This window comes from Oncorhynchus mykiss, chromosome 9, assembly GCF_057628025.1.
Source record: "Oncorhynchus mykiss isolate SJ-2025 chromosome 9, ASM5762802v1, whole genome shotgun sequence".
NCBI lineage: Eukaryota > Metazoa > Chordata > Actinopteri > Salmoniformes > Salmonidae > Oncorhynchus > Oncorhynchus mykiss.
In genome coordinates this window covers 46,387,139-46,408,967 of record NC_143030.1, presented here as the reverse complement: position 1 = coordinate 46,408,967, position 21,829 = coordinate 46,387,139, and the positions used below count along the sequence as shown (strand labels likewise).

Below are 21,829 nucleotides of genomic sequence, written 5' to 3'. Positions count from 1 at the left end.
TCATGTGGAAGCTTGACAGGCGTTGCTGGAATCATGTCTTGGTTGTTGTGCAATTCACCCACCACTCGTCTACCCTTATTGTGTATTCTGAGTGAGTAAACTCTCCTGTCAGCGTAAGTCTATGACACTAGCTCACTATTGCTCAGCAAGTAACATACTTGATTTTCAACTGATTTTTTAAAATATCAGTTACACCATAACCAGCTTCTGTAGATCTCTCTCTCCTTCTCCTCTGCAGCCTCTGTAAGTGACTTCTGACACCTTCAATTCCTCACCAATGGGATTGAGGAGCAAGAGTGAGTGAGGGGAGCTCAATTTCAGCTGGGTAGTTTCCTCACACTTCAATACATATTTTGCCTCGTAGACCAAAAGTGTATACAGGGCTTACATTTCCCCGGCAAGCCTCAGGCGCAGACTCCGTGTACATAAATGGATAACCTGCTGTCAGTTTCCGATGCCCTTCATAGCTGTATGTCCGTCACGCCACTGCCCTGCAGAAGAATCTCCCGTTTTAAAAGTAGACTCAGCGATATGACGTAGATGCAGAAAGTTAAAAAAAACATAAGGGATCAATTTCCGCAACAAATAAGAGAGTTAAAGCGCGAGGCTCAACTTCTCCACTGCTTCGGTGACCTGGCTACCACGCTGTAAACGGCATGCGTAGATACTGTGTGTGACTGTGTGAGAGCGAAGTGTTGCATCTCGCTAATCTCAAATATCTCTGGTGCTGCTCATGGCAACATCACGTGGATATAGTACCCTATTTCTAACATTCTGGATAAGAAATGGAGTAGCAGATTATCATACAGTACATTACTGAGTTATACCCTGAAAGGGTTGGGTGGAGAGAATGAACAGGTCCAAATTCATTAGGCACCAAACAGAAGAAAACGGACTGAAATGGGGAGAGACTACCTGAACCTGTCCAATAAGAAACGTTCCTTTTCATTTTCCGTTGCGCAACGTTTTGAAACCACATTCCCAAATGAGTAGAGCAGTCAACCTGATGGGCCCCAGGTTCCCACCAACACTCCCACATCCACGTCCATACATCAGCCCTGTCTCGCTTCTATCGACGGCCCCGTCTCTACAGGCAGACATAGCACTCAGGCAGTCTGTGTGTGATAACATCATCGCCTGGCACGGTGCCAAGGTATGACTGCCTGACAGTCCTGTCTCCTGTCTTTCCCTCCCCGGGCCCGGTCCTGGACTTCTCTGTCCCTGACCTGGCAGCCTAATCACTGGTCACTGAGAGGAAAAGGGTGGATGACAGATGTGTTAATGCCAACAGTGGTCTGCAATGTTGTAATTACTGAGAGAGACACAGGTTAAATTAATAGGCCTACAGATCTCAAACACATGGCCCGCGGCCAAAAGTGGCCCACAAGCCAATTTAATATGGCCCACTATGTTGTCATGGTTCATAGTTGTCATCGCCTACTATTATATCATTCTTGATTTCAATGCGTTTTAATTCTGCAGATACAGAGAAATCAACTGAGTTATTGCACCTTTAATAATCAGCCTACTGACATCAACAATAAGGTTCTTTAGTTCTCTCAGTATATGAAGAGTGTGGTGTGTTCAGATGACTAACTGATTATGTGCTACAATACAGTCCAGAGAGAAACCTTTCCCTTCATGACTCCCACATTATAAAACCAAAATTGTAATATCCTGTAACAGGAGAACAGGCTGTGGCGATTGTGTTTCTCTCTGCTCTTTTCATTGCTTCTGCCGATTCCCCCTCACAGCCCAGGTTTCCAAGGAGACCTATAGAAAGGCCAAACAAACACTGAGCAGCAGACACGTCCTCTCCTCGCCTCAAGAGTTGATGTCATTGTGTTTACAGCAGCAGCGTGAATCCAGCCTGATTCACCCACATGAAAGAACGAGGGAAGCAAGCCTAAAGACAGCCTAAACCGCATGTTGGGGCCATCAAGGAATGCCCAGTGTGTGTGTTTGGGGGGGGGGGGGGGGACTAAAGTCACAGGACTAAGGTTGAATCTTACTAAGCCGCCTCTGATGCTAGATGGATGTAACAGGGCGACTTGCAAACTATCACGGACTAAAAAGGGAAACCCAGCCGTGAGCTGCCCAGTGACGCAAGCCTACCAGACAAGCAAAATGCTTTCTATGCAAGCTTCGAGGTAAGCAACACTGATCCATTTATGAGAGCACCAGCTGTTCCGGACGACTGTGTGATCTCGTGCTCTGTAGCCGATGTAAGACCTTTAAACAGGTTAACATTCGCAAGGCTGCGCGGCCAGACGGAATACCAGGGCACTTTCTCAGAGCATGTGCTGACCAGCTGGCAAGTGTCTTCACAGACATTTTATCCCTGACACGGTCTGCAATACCAACTTATTTCAAGCAGACCACAATAGTCCCTGTGCCCAAGAACGCCAAGGTAACCTGCCTAAATTACTTTTGCTATGAAACGCTTTGAAAGGCTGGTCATGCCTCACATCAACACCATCATCCCAAACACCCTGGACCCACTCCAATTCGCATACCGCCCAACATATCCACAGATGATGCAATCTCTATTGCACTCCACACTGCCCTCCCCCACCGGGACAAAAGCAATACCTAATGTAAGAATGCTGTTCATTGACTACAGCTCAGCCTTCAGCACCATAGTACCCTCCAAGCTCATCCCCAAGCTCTGGACCCTGGGACTGAACACCTCCCTCTGCAACTGGATCCTGGACTTCCTGACGGGCTGCTCCCAGGTGGGGAGGGTAGGCAACAACACATCCTCCACACTGATCATCAACACGGAGGCCCCTCAGGGGTGTGTGCTTAGTCCCCTCCTGTACTCTCTGTTCACCCACAACTGTGTGGCCGTGCACGACTCCAACACCATCATCGTTTGCTGACGACTCAACGGTTGTAGGACTGATCACCGATGACGATGGGGCAGCCTATGGGGAGGTCAGAGACCTGGCAGTGAGGTGCAAGGACAAGAACCTCTCCCTCAACGTCAGCAAGACAAAGGATCTTATTTGTGGACTACAGGAAAAGGAGAGACGAGCACGCCACATCGGTGGGGCTGTAGTGGAGCGGGTCGAGAGTTTCAAGTTCCTCGGTGTCCACATACACGACAGTGCCTATTCCCACTCCGGAAGCTGAAAAGATTTGGCACGAACCCTCAAATTCTCAAGTTCTACAGCTGCACCATTGAGAGCATCTTGACTGGATACATCACCGCTTGGTATGGCAACTGAAGGGCACTCGACCGCAAGGCGCTACAGAGGGTGGTGAGTACGGCCGAGCTCCCCTGCAATCTAGGACCTCTATACCAGGCGGTGTCAGAGGAAGGGCCAAAATATTGTCAAAGACTCCAGTAGCCCAAGTCATAGACTCTTCCAGACTTAGTACCAGTGCACCAAGTCTGGAACCAAAATTACCCTGAAATGCTTCTACCCCCAAGCCATATGACTGCTAAAGAAGACTGCTAAATAGCCAATCAAATGGCTACCCAGACTACCTACATTGTCCCTTTCTCTTGTACTGACTCTATGCACTCTCCAACACACTACATACAGTTGAAGTCAGAAGCTTACATACACCTTAGCCAAATACATTTAAACTCAGTTTTTCACAATTCCTGGCATTTAATCCTAGTAAAAAATCCCTGTCTTAGGTCAGTTAGGGTCACCACTTTATTTTAAGACTGTCAGAATAATAGTAGAGTGATTTATTCCAGCTTTTATTTCTTTCATCACATTCCCAGTGGGTCAGAAGTTTACATGCACTCAATTCGTATTTGGTAGCATTGCCTTTCAATAGTTGAACTTGGGTCAAACGTTTCGGGAAGCCTTCCACAAGCTTCCCACAATAAGTTGGATGAATTTTGGCCCATTCCTCCTGACAGAGCTGGTGTAACTGAGTCAGGTTTGTAGGCCTCTTTGCTCGCACACACTTTTTCAGTTCTTCCCACAAATGTTCTATGTAATTGAGGTCAGGGCTTTGTGATGGCCACTCCAATACCTTGACTTTGTTGTCTTTAAAGGTATTTTGCCACAACTTTGGAAGTATGCTTGGGGTCATGTCCATTTGGAAGACCCATTTGAGACCAAGCTTTAACTTCCTGACTGATGTCTTGAGATGTTGCTTCAATATATCCACATAATTTTCTTTCCTCATGATGCCATCTATTTTGTGAAGTGCACCAGTCCCTCCTGCAGCAAAGCACCCCCACAACATGATGCTGCCACCCCAGTGCTTCACGGTTGGGATGATGTTTTTCGGCTTGCAAGCCTCCCCCTTTTCTCTCCAAACATAATGATGGTGATTATGGCCAAACAGTTCTATTTTTGTTTCATCAGACCAGAGGACATTTCTCCAAAAAGTACGATCTTTGTCCCCATGTGCAGTTGCAAACCGTAGTCGGACTTTTTTTTATGGCGGATTTGGAGCAGTGGCTTCTACCTTGCTGAGCGGCCTTTCAGGTTGTGCCGATATAGGACTCGTTTTACTGTGGATATAGATTTTTGTACCTGTTTCCTCCAGCATCTTCACAAGGTCCTTTGCTGTTGTTCTGGTATTGATTTGCACTTTTCGCACCAATGTACGTTCATCTCTAGGAGACAGAACGCGTCTCCTTCCTGAGCGGTATGATGTCCGCGTGGTCCCATGGTGTTTATAGTTGCATACTATTGTTTGTACAGATGAACGTGGTACTTTCAGGCGTTTGGAAATTACTCCCAAGGATGAACCAGACTTGTGGAGGTCTTCAATTTGTTTTCTGAGGTCTTGGCTGATTTCTTTAGATTTTCCCATTATGTCAAGCAAAGAGGCACTGAGTTTGAAGGTAGGTCTTGAAATACATCCACAGGTACACCTCCAATTGACTTAAATCATGTCAATTATGTCAATCAGAAGCTTCTAAAGCCATGACATAATTTTCTGGAATTTTCCAAGCTGTTTAAAGGCACAGTCAATTTAGTGTAAGGAAACTTCTGACCCACTGGAATTGTGATACAGTGAATTATAAGTGAAATCTGTCTGTAAACAATTGTTGGAAAAATGACTTGTGTCATGCACAAAGTAGATAACTTGTTAACAAAATATTTGTTCAGTGGTTGAAAAACGAGTTTTAATGACTCCAACCTAAATGTTCCGACTTCAACTGTACCACGCTCACACATGCATACTTGCACAAACACACTCGTTCACACTCCCCACATATGCTCCTGCTACTGTCTATTATCTACCCTGTTGCTTAGTCACTTTAACCCTACCTACTGTTTATGTACATTGCTAACTCAATTACCTCTTACCCTTGCACGTTCTCCCTGAATATTAGCCATCTTATTTTTACCTGTTATCGTTATTCGTTATTCACGGGGTATTTATTCCTTGCAATTTTTGTGTATCTTTAACTCTGCATTGTTGTATTAGGACCCTTGAATAAGCATTAAACTGTTTGTCTACACCTGTTGTTCACAAAGCATGTGACAACTACAATTTGATTGGATTTGATTTTGTGGGTGTGTATTTTGACTGTACTGTAGCAGCGACCTACCAGAGCTGTGTCCGTCTCCTGTGTTTCCTGGGTCTGGTTGCGGTCAGTGCGGCTGTCACCCTCCTCCCTCTGACCTTTCACATCGCGCTCTGATTGGTCCCTAAAGTTGGACTGCTGCATGCATGCATGGGCAAGTTAATGAAAAAAATAAAATAATAATAATAAAAAGAGGGGAAGATGAACAGAGGAGGAAGGGAAGGAAGAGGATGAGGGGAGACGTATTTGGGGGGGGGGGGGGGGGGGTAGTGAATCGATAACAAAACAAGACCAAATCAAAAAAGAGATAAAAACAATAGAACCAAAATGGACGATCCATGAGACACTTTCCAAATAAAAAAAATGAACCTCACAGGACAAAGAAAAGTATGTAAAGGAAAAACAGCTTTTTCAGAGTGGTGTAGGACAGAGTGGAAAACAGAACCAAAACAATGATGAGAAGTGCGAGCAACGGCTGGGGGGGTTGGGTGAGGGGAGGGGAGGGGAGGGGAAGGGAAGGGGTGAAGGAGAGGGGATTACAATAATCAAAAGAGAGGAGAGAGGAAAAGGAAACAAGAGCAGAAAACGGCGGTCACGGTGCCCATGCAGTGAGGAGGGGGGGGGGGGGGGGGACGGACGGACGGACGGAGGGGAGAGATGGAGGGATGGGGGAGAGATCGGACGGGGTTGGCACTCAGTAGGCCTCTAATGTAGCTTAATTAAAAGCATAGAACCAACTTTACTAGGCTGACTTAAAGTTATATCCTAAACACTTGGCCTAGGTGTGCTGAGCTACATATAGTAAGTAATACATACAACTACTCAACGAGCAAACCAACCACTATTGATACACTGTTTGCTTCTGTCTTCATTCTCCTCCATTCTGAACCACACAGCCACGTCCTTGGCCTTTACAACATTCATTATCAGAACAACAGGGTACTCAACAAGTCTAATTCAATACGCTCTTTTATTACACCTTAATAGCCCTACTCGTGCATATACAGTACATTTACATGGCTATAACAAGTGCCTCTTGATGTGTGTAAATAGACGGTGGTTTATGGTTTCTAGGATTTCCTTATCACCCTATCATGTCATGCAGCACAGCGGTGGCTGCATTTGAGGCCGGAGCTCTATGTAGCATCTATAGCAGGCGGTAAGGCGTCAAAGCAGCATGCGTATCATGTGTACTGGCAGCATTCTGTGCCAGGGAGAAACCATAGTGTGAGCTGGGATGGAGGAGGAGCATTAGTAAGCCGTAACGTGGTTCAAAGAGCAAACAGGACAGAAATAATAGATCTGTTACAAAAAAAAAAGAGGATATAAAAAGAAAAGGAAAGAAACACGATCGATAATAAAGGAGGGGTGGGAAGAGGAGGAGTAGGGGGGTTTGTTCTTACCTTCTGCTCTGCGGGGATCTCACCCGCCTGGTCGTCTGGAGGGCAGGGGTGAGAGGCAGAGGGTGCACCCACCACAGAGTCCCCAGCCTCGGACAGTAGAGGCAAGGGGGATGCCCCCTCCACCTGTGCCCTCCCTGGGGGGGTGGTGCCTAGGCTCTCAACCCGCTCCACAAAAGCTTGGAGCTGGGTGTGCAGTGCTCGCAGCCTGCCCGTCAGAGCCTCCACCAGGGGAAGATCCTGGAGCTCCGAGGGCTGGGCCTGCTGGCTCTTCTCTGGGACACATGGCTCTGCAGCCTCCCCGGAGGAGATCTTGCGGTAGAGGGAGATGGAAGGGCAGTTGGAGTCGGAGGCAGTCAGCAGCTGGATGGCTGTAGAGATTAGGCGGGCTTGGTCCCTCATGGCTAGCAGGGATTCACGGTCCTTCAGCCCCAGGGGGACAGGAAACCCAGTGGACGTCTTCTTCTCCCTCTCCTCCAGGGGCTCGTTCTCCCCTCCGATGGGGCCCTCGCGGTGAGCCTGGCTGGGGAGGCACTCAGCTGAGTCCCCTGCCTCTGCGTCGGTCTCCAGGGCGGGCCTGGAAGAGCTGTGGTAAGAGGCCAGGTCGCAGCGCTGCAGGTTGGACAGCAACACACGGTTCTCATACTGGAGCTTCTTCACCTTGCCACTCAGATCCCCGATCTGGAGCCTGGCGGCCTGCAGCAGCTCCTCCTGGGGGGCCTCTGTGCTGATCAAAGCCCCCCCACCATGACCGTCCTCCAGGAGAGAGATGGACGAGGAGTCGTCCTGGTCTGGGTCCGACGCCAGCGGCAGCTCCGACTTGTAGCGGTTGATCTCGTTCATCAGCAGCTTGTTCTGCTCCTCCATCTCCAACAGCGAGCGCCGCAGCAGCTCCGCCTCCTCCTCGACAAACTGCAGGTGCCTCTGGAGCTCCATCACGTTCTCCAGACCTCCTCCTCCATGCCCTCCCATGCCGCCGACCCCCAGGCCTGGTGGCAGCTCCTGGCCCTTCATATCGTCCATCTCGGCCCGCAGGCCGCGGTTCTCCACCTCCAGTTCCACAATGCGCCGGCTCAGCAGGTTGGCCTCCTCCTCCACCAGCTTCAGGTGAACTCTGACCTCGGCCTCACGCGTATGGGGCGAGTCGTTGACCTCCTCCACGGTGAGCGAGGCGTCTACATCGCCGTACATCGAACGGTACTTGGCCAGCTCCTCCCGCATTTCCTCGCTGTCCTTAGCCATCTTGGTCAGCTTCTTGCACATGAGAGCTGACTCCTCCTTGGCAAAGTGGAGCTGGCACTTGAGGTCAGAACTGTCCTCCTGCTGGCCACATAGACAGGTAGTTAGGAACACTGACAACACACTAACTAACTCACACACAAAAAGACAAGATATCTCCAGCTAACATATCACAGAGAGAAAGATTATGAGGCCAAAATGACAAATGAAAAAAGTGAATTGTTTCTTCCCGTTAACATAATAGCTTGAACTCATCTGACATCCTCATGGTAACCCCAGCAAATAGTTAGACCAATGCAAAGTTATGGATTTTTTTAGGCAAAGTGGGGTAGGTGGATGCAACAACGGGAAGTTATGCACGCTGTATTACAGTGATATGAAATGTGTGGTGGCTAGGGGCACTTAGGGACATTGGTGTATTTATAACAGACAGAAGCCATTTTGAATATTAAACCCACATTTATTTTGCAGAGGGTATTACTCAGATTCCCTTCCATTTATTATTTAACCAAGCGGCCCAAAATGATCCAGGCCCATTAAATAATACTTTGTGTTGTGTGATTTATTGGTTATAGACTATTTGCCAGAACATTAAAAAAGGTCTGGAGAGGGTTTATACTATTTACAGTATGTTTGCACTCCAATATTATAATATTAAGCATGAACCTCATCCCCACAGGAATGAAGGACGAGAGAGAGGCTTTTAACGTCCTCATTATACTAAAAACACCCCCCCCCCCCCCCCCCCCCCCCCCCACACACACACACACACACATTGTGTACCACCACAACCTCAACGCGAGAGAGAGGAGAGAGAGAGAGAGAGGAATGTGCGCAAAAGCTTGATCTGCTATTGTCAAACTAGTCAAAAGTTGCGCTAACTTGGAAGTGTATCATCTCCTTCCCAGGTCGCGAAAGTGAGAACAATCAGTTTAACTGTCTCTGTAAGTCTGGGTTACCTGGGGAGACAGCTTCTTCTCTGGCTTGTTGTTTGGCCGAGCGCCTCGCTTCTTCAGAGAGTTCTGAAAATAGAGGTGAAACACATGTATTGACAATAATTAGTATCAATCAATCAATCAACAAATCAAATTAACCAAGTGCTTTCACAGTAACCCAGCCTAGGCCCTAGACCCCCAAAGAGCATGCAGCAGCACATTGGCCAAGGTGTTATACAACATAATAATAATACCACCAATCTCCAAGCCTTCTCCCCTGCCACTCGCTCACCCAACTTGCCCCTGTCGCCCCCTTCACCCCTGCCACTTTACCCAGTTTATCATGACCATGGAGATGTTAATCCCCACAGTGACACTGATAGGGGTCTGGAGCTACAGTTGACCGCATTCCTGCTATGTAAACAGAGAGGAAGGGGTGGCGAGGGGAGAGGGAGACAGAGATAGAGAAAGAAAGAGAAAGCTGAAGAGAGGAAGATCGTAAACTGAGATGAGACCATAAAGAGAGAAAAGGAACAGCGTTGCTAACGATAGCCAGCCCCTCCCGTTGGTCACCTGGGCTTCAGTACACGGAGTTAAATACTAATTAATCCCAATTCCTACCAGAGTGCAGAGAGACACACACACACACACACACAGACAGACAGACAGACGAGCTGCAGTACAAGCTTATCTCGCCAAGGCGTTTCCATGGAAACTGGCTACTTTCTCCGCACTGAGCTGGCTGGTGAAAAAGGCAAAGATATCCACAGTCCATTCTGCTGTGTTTTATTAAATCAAGCTGAAAACAAACAAGACCCTGCTACTACAGTACAGTATAGAGCCTTTAACACAGTGGACACATATGTACAGTATGCACACACACGCACAACATCCAGTGCAAAAAAATCCAGCTAGAGAGCAGAGTAACTAGATTGGATTTAAAGCGGTGCCGGTACAGCATAAAGAGATGCATCCAATCCTCAACCCTCATTTTGCCTTTGCTGACAATGTCATGCAGTTTAGCTGGTGGCTGAGAACCTTTTAATGGTGCTAAACTTCAAGGTAGAATCAATGTAGAGATACTGGAAGTATTGATCCTTGCCAAGTATCGCCCAACCTTGGGACACTTTTTTTCATTTTGTTTTGACCATTGGTTTCGACAGGCCAGCTGTAACAGGGATGTCGTGGTGCCACTGTGACATGGCAGGCTTACACCATTTGAACACAGAGCTAAACCCCAATACCCACTCATCTATAAAACACCTATAGGATACAAACATCTCACATCAATTTTTTCTGCCCCCCTCACCTATTTTGTTATCTCCAGGGGTGTGGCGGATATTATCATGCAAAAGACTGCCGGTCTCACCGTAATTGACTGTTCATTAAAACCTGTTATGGCTAGACGTTCCGCTAACTTCCAGTGAAATTACAGAGCCCGAAATTCAACTTAAATTATTAGAAATATTTAACTTTAATAAAATCACAGTGCAATACACCAAAATAAAGCTTAACTTCTTGTTAATCCAGCCACCGTGTCAGATTTCAAAAAGGCTTTACGGCGAAAGCAAACCAAGCGATTATCTGAAGACAGCGCCCCATCATACAAACACATCATACATAATATTTCAACCAAGCAGGTGCGACACGAAAGTCAGAAATAACTATATAATTCATGCCTTACCTTTGAAGATCTTCTTCTGTTGGCACTCCAATATGTCCCAGAAACATCACAAATTGTAATTTTGTTCGATAAATTCCTTCTTTATATCCCCAAAATGTCAATTTATTTGGCGCGCTTGATTCAGAAATACACTGGTCCAAACTCGCCCAACATGACTACAAATGATCTAATAAGTTATCTGTAATCTTGGTCCAAACATTTCAAACAACTTTCCTTATCCAACTTTGGGTATCCTAAAATGTAAATAATTGATACAATTTAAGACGGAATATACTGCGTTCAATAGCGGATAAAATCAAAGTGGAGTGAGCTCCAGGTCGCGCGCACCAAACAAAAGAGTCCACTTGGCTTGACACTTAGAAAGTACAGCCGTACTTCTCTTCATTTCTCAAAGGAAAAACATCAACCAATTTCTAAAGACTGTTGACATATAGTGGAAGCCATAGGAACTGCAACCAGGTGCCTCATAAATCTGGTTTCCCATAGAAAGTCAATAAAATACACAGTGACCTCAAATCTTTTTTGAATTTTTTTGAACCTCTAGCCTACCTGCTGCCCCTAGTCTCAATGAAATCTTGTCTTTACTAATATGTAAAATTAGTTTAGATTTAGAATGGCCCATTATCAGGCTCGGGCTCCCGAGTGGTGCAGTGGTCTAAGGCACTGCATCTCAGTGCAAGAGGCATCACTGCAGTCCCTGGTTTGAATCCAGGCTGCATCACATCTGACCGTGATTGGGAGTCCCATAGGGCGGTGCACAATTGGCACAGCGTCGTCCAGGGTAGGCCATCATTGTAAATGAAAATCTGTTCTTAACTGACTTGCCTAGTTAAATAAAAAATAATGCACTCAAATAACGAATTGGAGGCTGCACACTTCGCCACCAGTCCATTCTATAGGCTACTTCGCTTTTATAGAGGAGCTGTGCTTAATATGATCAGCCGAGAAATAAATACAACAACACTTATTTCACTCCATTCACTCCATCAACCACTGTTTTTGAGGAGTATGCTGATATTTCGCCCAAACTCTGTATGCCATAGGCTCTCCAACCCTGTTCCTGCAGCTACCCAGTGCTTCATTTGGGGAACCAAGTGAAATCTGTTCGGGAACATCGATAGTAACATGTTTTTCACAACTAAACATATTTCACTAAACTGTTGACAGCCCGTTGCGCGCTCTAGAAGGGAATAAAGGAGAGAGAGGAGGAGATGGAAACGCACGGTGGTGAGATATTCTGTATAGCTAAAGGTAATGTGTCACCCAATTAATTATGAAAATATAAAATGACCTATTACTAGGCTATTCTAAATCAAATAGAAATTTGCTAATTGTAGACTAACTGTAAGCCGCCCTGCACAATCAATGAAACAACAGCATCGCCTAGCTAGACTATCCGTTCTCTCCCAGACTCATGAATATACATTCTGGAGCGTGCAATAAGATAACCAGTCCCTTTAGTTTGCATAAAAATACCGTCCACACTCGAAGGCAATTACTCAAATGTGTTTAATTTTGGAGTATAGGCTAGACCAATTATGCACCAAAGACATCTTAAATCAATGTTTTTCTCCCAGGCGTAATATGCATTAGGCTTTGTACAATGTCATTTTAATTCCGTCCCCCCCCCAGGATTGCGCTCATAAGCCTATGTGTATGGGAGTTTTTAATTCATCTTCACTCCGTCCATTTCGTTGTTAGGCTTTGAAACAACACCCACAACAACCATGTTTTACACTGTTTAAACCTGCTGTTGAACTTCTTTCTTCAAATTGATCATCACAGCAAGGTGATTCTAACAGTTTTACAAGTATGATAGCCATACTGTTTTGATAAGTGTTTGATGCGATTTTCGATCCCCTATGCATTGATGTCAGAGTGGTTAGAGGGGCAATAGAGCCCTGAGTACCAGGCCACTAGCGACTTGATGGTTGTTAGCAAGTTTGGTACTACCAAAGCATGTCCAGAGTGCATAAAAGGAGATTACCTTGACTCAATGGTCATATGGAATTTTACTGCGGTCATGACTCATGACTCACTCACTGCAGGTGTGGCGGTAATACGGTCACCCCAATAGCTGTATCAAATATCAATCATTGTCACACTCAAAAAGGTTTCTCCTATGGGGACAGTCGAAGAACCCTTTTGGAACCTTTTTTTCCCAAAGAGTGTAGGGTGTAATTTGGGACACAGCCTTCCTGCTCTGCAATCTCACACCCCCAAAACAAAACCAGACAAAATTCCACCCGCTCTGCCAAGTTGATGTAATCGTCCGGCCCTCTCTGTGCAACAGCTACGTGTCATTCAGAACACAAGGCCACTCACACAAACAATGCAGCGCTGACTCAACCTCAGTAAAACACAGAGGCAGAACCGGGACAACATCAGGGAGATGAGGTTTGAAATTATGTCTCTGTACACTGTAAATGGGTCACCGTGAATTTAACAATAGCTCACGGGCTACTTGATGGCAAGTACAAATCTGTATTTCATATTATAGTACACTTACTGTAATTTAAGTACGGTATCAAAGCAAATACTGTGTAAAAAAAAAAGTAAATGCTACCATAATCTGAATTAATTAATTAATTAATGGATTAATGAAATTCATTGAGGGGAGGGCTTTGTATTTCACAGTATTTTACTATAATTACAAGGGATTGGTGCAAGCAGATTTGCTGCTATAGTGTTTACACATTATAGAATGTGAATGAATATTTTGTGTTTTATGTCACTTGTACATCTAGAGGCCTTAACAAAAGCTTCCAAACAGGTGGCAAATACAGGGCAAAACAGACCAGAAAGACATGGAAAAATAGTAAACCATTTCAGGTTTAAGAATTCCTGCCACTCCAATCTGTCCTATATACAGTTTAAATTCATGGGTCTCTATAATCACATAGGAGTTAAAAATGGGTACATCATTCTCGCTCACGGGTGCAACAAATATAGCCTCTTACAAGGCATGCCTCAAAATATGTTAATGATCCAGCAACAACAATACCATCCACCCACTAGTGGTCAAAAGGTTTTCAGCCCTCTAAAGATACGGTACTGTATTCTGTAGATTGGAATGACAGAGCCATTCAAAATACCACAATTCTCCCACAATGCATCATCATTTACAATACGCAGTAAAACATTAGAGTTTTTTTTACTGTTGATAATATCTAAAACTACAATTTTCTGTTCCAGTGTATGTAAAGTGGTGCCAGTCCAAGTCTGCCTGTGTCATGCCTAAACACACCTGCACAGTTAAAGACACACACGTGCACACACATACAGATGCGTGCACGCACACACACCGTATCCCCAGCAAAATAACCTGAGCATTCAAAGGCATGTGTCTGTGCTATCTGATGACATGGTTCTGTGTGTGTATGTCAACAGGCTGTAACTCTAGTTGTGTGGGCTGGGTAACCGGAGGCTTGGAGGGGGTAGGTTGGTAGGCTGATCCCTGGCTGGATGTCTCTCTCCTGCGAGAGGGAGGTCGAGACGTGTAGGTCCCCCTTAGACATGTGAAATTGCATTTTCACTAGTAAAATAGCTGTTTTCACACGTTGATGTTAAAATTCACCCGTTGAAACCATATTTTGACATGTATTACATTTAGGGTTCACATGTTAACCTTTTCACATGAGGATAACAACGTGTTTTCACCTCGCATGTGAATTGCCGTTTCACATGTGACATTATCAGTGTCGCATGTTCAAAACTTTCATGTGGAAATCGGATATGTAGTTTCACGTGGAAAACATTCACATGTGAAAAGCTCACTTTCGCATGTGGAATTGCAAGTTCACGTGTGAAAAACAAGCTTCCACATGATTGTTTTTCACAACTGAGCTTGCAATTCCACATGTGAAAGTGAAAATCGAACCCGGCAGTTTCATGTTTAAGAAAACTCCACGTGAATATCTCACTTTCACATGTGGAATTGCAGGTTCACGTGTGGGGTTGAAAATAACGTTATGGTGTGAAAAGACGGTGTTAGCATGTTGCATTAGCAATGTTTCCAACGGTAGAATGAGGGTGACCACATCTAAAAAGCTCAAGACGGGAACGATTTAGCTGGAAAATTTGTGAAACAGAGGATAGAATAAAAAAATGTAGGGGCAGGTTCATAAATGCTGCAAATAGATCAAATTTGTTTTGATCAGTCATGGAAATAAAAGCGATGAAAACATGTTTGATCGTTATTTAAAAAGATGGAGTACAAAGCCATAGGATGAAAAATAACGGAGTTTTGGCGCAGGTACTGCCGACTAGTGCTAGCTAACGCTACCTAGCAATTAAAAAAAACGATTAGATAATTCTATTTAAAAAAATTACAAATGGATACTTGGGGTCAGAGTATCAATATAATATTGTCCAAAATAATGTTGCGATATTCATAGCTTTCCCCCATCACTAGTTATTATATGGTGCAATCCTCTAGTGAGCGAGTTACTTTTGTGACATTAATATGAAGCAAAACTTCTGAAGTCGAGAACACAATTCTTAGTATGGCAAACAAAAAGAATGATGTCGAAAGCAAAACATAAACCTTAAAGTATTGATGGCAAAACAAAATACTGCAAGAAGATAATTAAAATCTGTGAGAACAAATGAATGTAAATGGATGCAAAAATAGTTTCCCGTGAAAACGCCTCCCTCTTTCCTGCAATTTTCCCTCTATTTGGTTATATTACCCTTGGCCTTTGCTTTCACTGCCTTTGTTTGGCACGCTCATTCCAGCAGCAGAGCACCCTGTATCCCACTGCTGGTTTGCCTCTGAAGCTAAGGGACTATTTAGGTCCTGGTTGGTCCCTAGATGGGACACAGGAAGTATGGAAAAAATGCACATGTGGGGGAAAATATAATTCACATGATATGTTCACAAGTGTGTTGAAAAACCATGTGTTTTTTTTGTAAGGCTCCGGCCTGGCCATCATGTCTGCACACTTAAGCCCAGTACAGCTCTGCTTGGCTTTGCCCTATAGTGTAAATCAGGAAACAGTCAGCCAGACTGGACTTGGGAAATAACGCCTGGTGCAGAGAAAAGGACGGAGACGTTGTTACACAACCTCACAGTCCAGGGCATGGAAAGATTAACTTGTGCAACAATGAATGTTAGGATAGGAACAGACATCATCGCAACACTAATGTGGGATTTGGTGGACATCTGATGGCGCACACACACACACACACACACACACACACACAGATGTAGGATCTTCATTTCAGACAGTTTGCGACAGAAGGAAAAGAATCCTGCAGCAAAAGGAAATGTGAATAATTATGTGGATTATAATTGATTATAATTAGTGAAAAACAAAGGAAGAGAGAGGAGTGTAGGTGTGGGAGAGAGTAATAATGAGAGAGAGAGTAAGAGAGAGAGAGGGTGAGAGTGCTGACTGGGATATGCTGACTAGTTAATAATGGAGAGTAATAGTGTGCAACAGTTGAGGCTGCTGAGGTGAGAATGGCATCAAACGTATTTGATTCCGTTCCAGCCATTACCACAACCATGTCCTCCCCAATTAAGGTGCCACCAACCTCCTGTGGTGTACAAGGGACCCTGGCATGCCTAGATAGACGAGGGGTCATGACTCTGGTGGCGGCTCGACCAGAGGGGGGGGGGGGGGGGGGAAATAGTCCCACACTCCTACTGATGACTCTGTCAGGCACTCAAACAATGGATTGCTCCGCCAGCCCGGAACATAATCACACAGAAATACTACTTCGGTCTGCGCCCAAGGCAACCAACACAACCATCACACAATATGGCTTTATCATATTGCTACACCATTTAATACGGCGGAAGCATGAAACAAAGGGAGCAATAAAAGTGTCATCAAATTAGAAATATGAATATCCAAATCGGTAGGATTATTAAAAAGCAATCGATGCTATTCTAGTCGTAACATCAAATGGTGTTATTGCAGTAATGGAGGAGGCACTTTCTAAATAAATTACATCTTTATTCTATCTGCACTCCAAAGAGGGAAGTGAAGTAGAATAGTATATTTGCATGACACTTCCCAGACTGCTATAGCAGAACTGTGGGTGATGTGAGTGGAGATGACAACAACACCAGACAATACACCCCCCCGCTTTGCTTTTGGTCAAATCCAAAGAACAATCAATGGTGTTCGGATCAACCCAAGTTTGAGATCCAGTGGGTGGAGATATGTCTCTTTGTTACCAAACTCACTGCTGCTCACTTTCAGACATTGTAGGAAGGCTGTGGGACAGAAGAGCGTGGTTGGTTGGTCTGACCCTGTGTGTCCACTGGTTAAATATCTTTCTGAAAGCTTATTATTAATATGATTGGTCAATTTCAAGTAGAGCAAACAGAGTAATGTGTGTGTGTGTTTCTGTCTGTTGGTGTGTCAGTCTGTGTGCAGTGTTAGAGTTTAGAGAAAGCATGGAGTCTGTGCAACAATGAGTTGGGGAGAGAGAGAGGAAGGTGGGAGGGAGGGAGGGAGGGAGAGAGGGAGGAGGGGTCTGTAGATGTCCTCTAAAGCCTGTCAGCAGAGCAAAATCCAGGGGGACAGCCTAAACACCAGCCCCCCCTCTGTCTCAGTCCCTCCTCTCCTCCTATTGTCCTTTTACTGCACTCACAATGGACCAGCAGCACAACCCCAAATCTACATACACAGAGTCCCCGGAACCAAATGTAATCCACAAATCAAATCAAAGTGTATTGGTTACATACACAGAGTCCCCGGAACCAAATGTAATCCACAAATCAAATCAAAGTGTATTGGTTACATACACGGAGTCCCCGGAACCAAATGTAATCCACAAATCAAATCAAAGTGTATTGGTTACATACACAGAGTCCCCGGAACCAAATGTAATCCACAAATCAAATCAAAGTGTATTGGTTACATACACAGAGTCCCCGGAACCAAATGTAATCCACAAATCAAATCAAAGTGTATTGGTTACATACACAGAGTCCCTGGAACCAAATGTAATCCACAAATCAAATCAAAGTGTATTGGTTACATACACAGATTTGCAGATGTTATTGCAGGTGCAGCAACATGCTTTGTTACTAGCTCCAACAGTGCAGTAATTACCTAGCAATAGAAAACAATACACAAAACCCCCAAAAATACAAAATAAAGAGATTAAGAAATATCAGAAGGAGCATATTCTGTATATACTGTATATATTCTGTATATACACATAATGTACACATATACACACACAGTATATATACATTTAATGGTGTGTATAGACAGTATGGACAGTATAGGAATAGAAAAGGTGTGTACAGCAGTTGTTATATGGGATGAACCTTGACTAGAATACTGTATATACATATGAAGTGGGTAAAACAGCATGTAAAAACATTAAAAGTGACCAGTGTTCAATGACTCTATGTAGATAGGGCAGCAGTCTCTAACGTGCAGGGTAAAGTACTGGGTGGTAGCCGGCTAGTAACAGTGACTAAGGTTCAGGGTAAGGTACTAGGCAGTGGTGACTGTTTAGCAGTCTGATGGCATGGCGATAGAAGCTGTTTATCAGTTTCTCGGTCCCAGCTTTGATGCACCTGTACTGTCTCCGCCTTCTAGATGGTAGTGAGGTGAACAAGCTTAGGCTTGGGTGGCTGAGGTCCTTGATGATCTTCTTGGCCTTCCTGTTGATGTCCTGGAGAGTAGACATTGTGCCCCCGGTGATGCGTTGGGCTGACTGCAACTCCCTCTGGAGAGTCCTGCGGTTGCGGACGGTGCAAACGTTTTTGACCCTCTCCATCGCAGCCCCGATGGGGGTGTGCTCCCATTGCTGTCTCCTGTATTCCATGACCACCTCCTTTGTTTTGTTGACGTTGAGGGAGAGGTTATTTTCCTGCCACCACTCTGCCAGGGCTCTCATCTCCCCCCTGTAGGTTGTCTCGTCATCGTCAGCAAACTTCATGATTGAGTAGGAGACGCGTGTGGCCACGCAGTCATGGGTGAACAGGAAGTACAGAAGGGGGCTGAGCAAGCGTGTTGCTGCTGTGACGACCCTCCCACCCTGTCTGCCGTATTCTGTCTTTGTTCTTGTTTCCTTATTAGGACGCCGGTGGGCGGAGTTGAGAGGGTCGTCAGCTTCATGGGAAACACCTGGGCCTGGTGTCTCCCAGGATAAATAGACCTCTTCCACATTCATGGAAGAGACTCTCTCCATGCAGACACCTTTGTAGATTGTGTTGTGGTTCTTGGTGGCTTTTTGTTTGTTTGCTTTGGCACCTTTCAACACCCTGCATTATCACATTCATGCATGCAAAACACTCACTTACACTACTGATTACTGATTACACACACCATTGTATATTTTCCTTAGTTTTAGTTAATAAATATATATTTTGTTAATCCTTATCTCCACGTTGTCTCCCTTTGTTACGGGCTTTGAGCCGGTTCGTGACACTGCCTATTTTCACCACTTGCAGTTGGCCCATCAGGAAGTTCAGGACCCAGTTGCACAGGGAGGGGTTCAGACCCAGGACCCTGAGCTTAGTGATGAGATTGGAAGGCACTATGGTGTTGAAGGCTGAGCTCTAGTCGATGAACAGAATTCTTGCATAGGTATTTCTCTTGTTCAACTGGGATAGGGCAGTGTGCAGTGAAATGGCGATTACATCGTCCGTGGATCTGTTGGGGCAATATACGAATTGTAGTAGGGTCTAGGGCAGGGATATTCAACTCTTACCCTATGAGGTCCAGAGCCTGCTGGTTTTCTGTTCTACCTGACAATGAATTGCACACACCTGGTGTCCCAGGTCTAAATCAGTCTCTGACTAGAGGGGAACAATGAAAAAAACGCAGATGAACTGGTCAAAGATTTTAGTTGGAGCGGTCTAGGGTGATCTGGTCCTTAACTAGCCTCTCAAAGCGCTTCATGATGACAGAAGTGAGTGCTACAGGGCGAGAGTCATTGTTTGTGCTAAGGCCCTATTCCCACTGCGAGAGATGAAGGCGAGTCTGAGAAGTGGAGTGGCGAAAGAGATTTCTACTTTTCAATTCACATCACATCCTTGCCTTACCTTTAGTCGTGACTGGCAAGGCAACATTCTTAGTCAGCAGCTCAACATGACCCGTGAATATCACAGTAGCCACTAGCCAGTAAGCACAAACTATTTAACAAGCTGAGCAACTTTTCTTCGAAAACATATGATATAATAGTTAATAATGCAACCGAAACATATTACACTCTTGGACAATGAAACAATCCACACGCATGTGCAGACAATTAAAAGGTTTACTTCAAATTAGCTGACCGTACCCAGCTAACTCCTGCTAGCTATGTATTATAATATAGGCTACACAGCTCGGTAACATTAGCTAGCTAGACCAAATGTGACCCGTTTCAGAAAGCTTGGTGTATGACAAGAGGTTACTATTTCACAGGAGAGGCGTTTGAATGTAATAAACAGTTGTTGTTTTTTCCATCTAAAGGCATTTTTTTAAACTGGCAAAGTGTACCTACAGTTTTTAATAACAGTGTTGTCCTGAATACAGCTGCTGGTATCGACACAGGATTATTTTATGTGTTTCAGCCTGCCATGAATCATCATAATCCATAAACAGGTACGAGTCTACAGTTAAAATGCCAAGATGGCTACATGTACATACGTTATTGTCTCAACTGTATCACCACGTTGTTTTCGTTGCTAGCTATTGTTAGCTATATAACTAGACAGTTGCATACAGGTAACGTTATAACGAGCTAACGTTAGCTAGCAGAGCTGGAATGTTGCATTCTGCAGTTAATGTTGATTGCTGATGTGCTAAACCATGCATGGCATGATGATAATGTCTGTCAGTTTGTCATGTTTAACTAGCTAGCAACCGAAAATAGCCACTGTGGTGTGAATGCTAATCGATTAGCCAGCTAATCAAGTCCCATGGTTAAGTGATAAGGACACATGCTAAGTTGGTAAGCCAGCTAGCCACAATTAAAGCTAGCTATTGGATCTGTAGATTTTGTGGTCGTTTTGTGCCTGTTCAACTAGCTGGCAAACTAGATGAATACAATTTACATCTAGCCAGTTGGTAATTATCAAGCTAAATGTTCTCTAAATCTAGCTAGTTATCTTGTCGTGTCTGCATTGCAAGAGATGATCGAGGGTGAACAAGCAACAGTTCAGGTATTTTGTCTTATTGCTTAAACTTGGGGGGCAATAAATGTTATTTCTGGTATGCAAGATTTTAATAATGTCTTTTTTACTTTTGTCTGCCTTCCTCATTTACCGCTTCAACAGTCTGGAGCCTGGTGTTGTTGTGGCCAAGGAGCATCCACTCAGATGGAACCAGGTTTCAGCTGTTGTGCAATGTTGATGTGCTTCCTTCCAGAGATGTGAAAACATCCTACCAGACTGGACACAACCCGGCAAACATATATTTCAGATGATCAGGACTTTTGCAATGACAAGGCCATGGACATTACATGTCCTGCTCCAAAGGGCAGGACAAAAATATGCTCTTTGTTAATATCGTTACATGACCTGAACCAAAGTCACTCAAAGGATCCGTTTTGTTACCAAAGCCCCATATACAGTGAGGCAAAAAAGTATTTAGTCAGCCACCAATTGTGCAAGTTCTCCCACTTAAAAAGATGAGATGCCTGTAATTGTCATCATAGGTACACTTCAACTATGACAGACAAAATGCGAGAAAAAAAATCCAGAAAATCACATTGTAAGATTTTTTATGAATTTATCTGCAAATTATGGTGGAAAATAAGTATTTGGTCACCTACAAACAAGCAAGATTTCTGGCTCTCACAGACCTGTAACTTCTTCTTTAAGAGGCTCCTCTGTCCTCCACTCGTTACCTGTATTAATGGCACCTGTTTGAACTTGTTATCAGTATAAAAGACACCTGTCCACAACCTCACAGTCACACTCCAAACTCCACTATGGCCAAGACCAAAGAACTGTCAAAGGACACCAGAAACAAAATTGTAGACCTGCACCAGGCTGGGAAGACTGAATCTGCAATAGGTAAGCAGCTTGGTTTGAAGAAATCAACTGTGGGAGCAATTATTAGGAAATGGAAGACATATAAGACCACTGATAATCTCCCTC

General features: G+C 44.6%; 1 protein-coding gene across 7 annotated transcripts in view; it reads right to left on the bottom strand.

The window, feature by feature from the left end:
• Positions 1-21,829, bottom strand: part of soga1 (suppressor of glucose, autophagy associated 1) — a 78,578-nt gene that overhangs the window by 11,118 nt on the left and 45,631 nt on the right. For 2 of the 7 annotated variants that reach the window (XM_021615710.3, XM_021615712.3), the window contains exons 4-6: positions 9,108-9,170; positions 6,913-8,232; positions 5,534-5,647 (exon numbers count right to left, since the gene is read on the bottom strand). In XM_021615710.3, the coding sequence (XP_021471385.3) occupies positions 5,534-5,647; positions 6,913-8,232; positions 9,108-9,170 (1,497 nt within the window). Of the gene's footprint in view, positions 1-5,533; positions 5,648-5,770; positions 5,985-6,912; positions 8,233-9,107; positions 9,171-21,829 lie in introns of those variants that run through there. The other 5 variants (XM_021615714.3, XM_036988017.2, XM_021615711.3 and 2 more) reach the window with 3 other exon arrangements.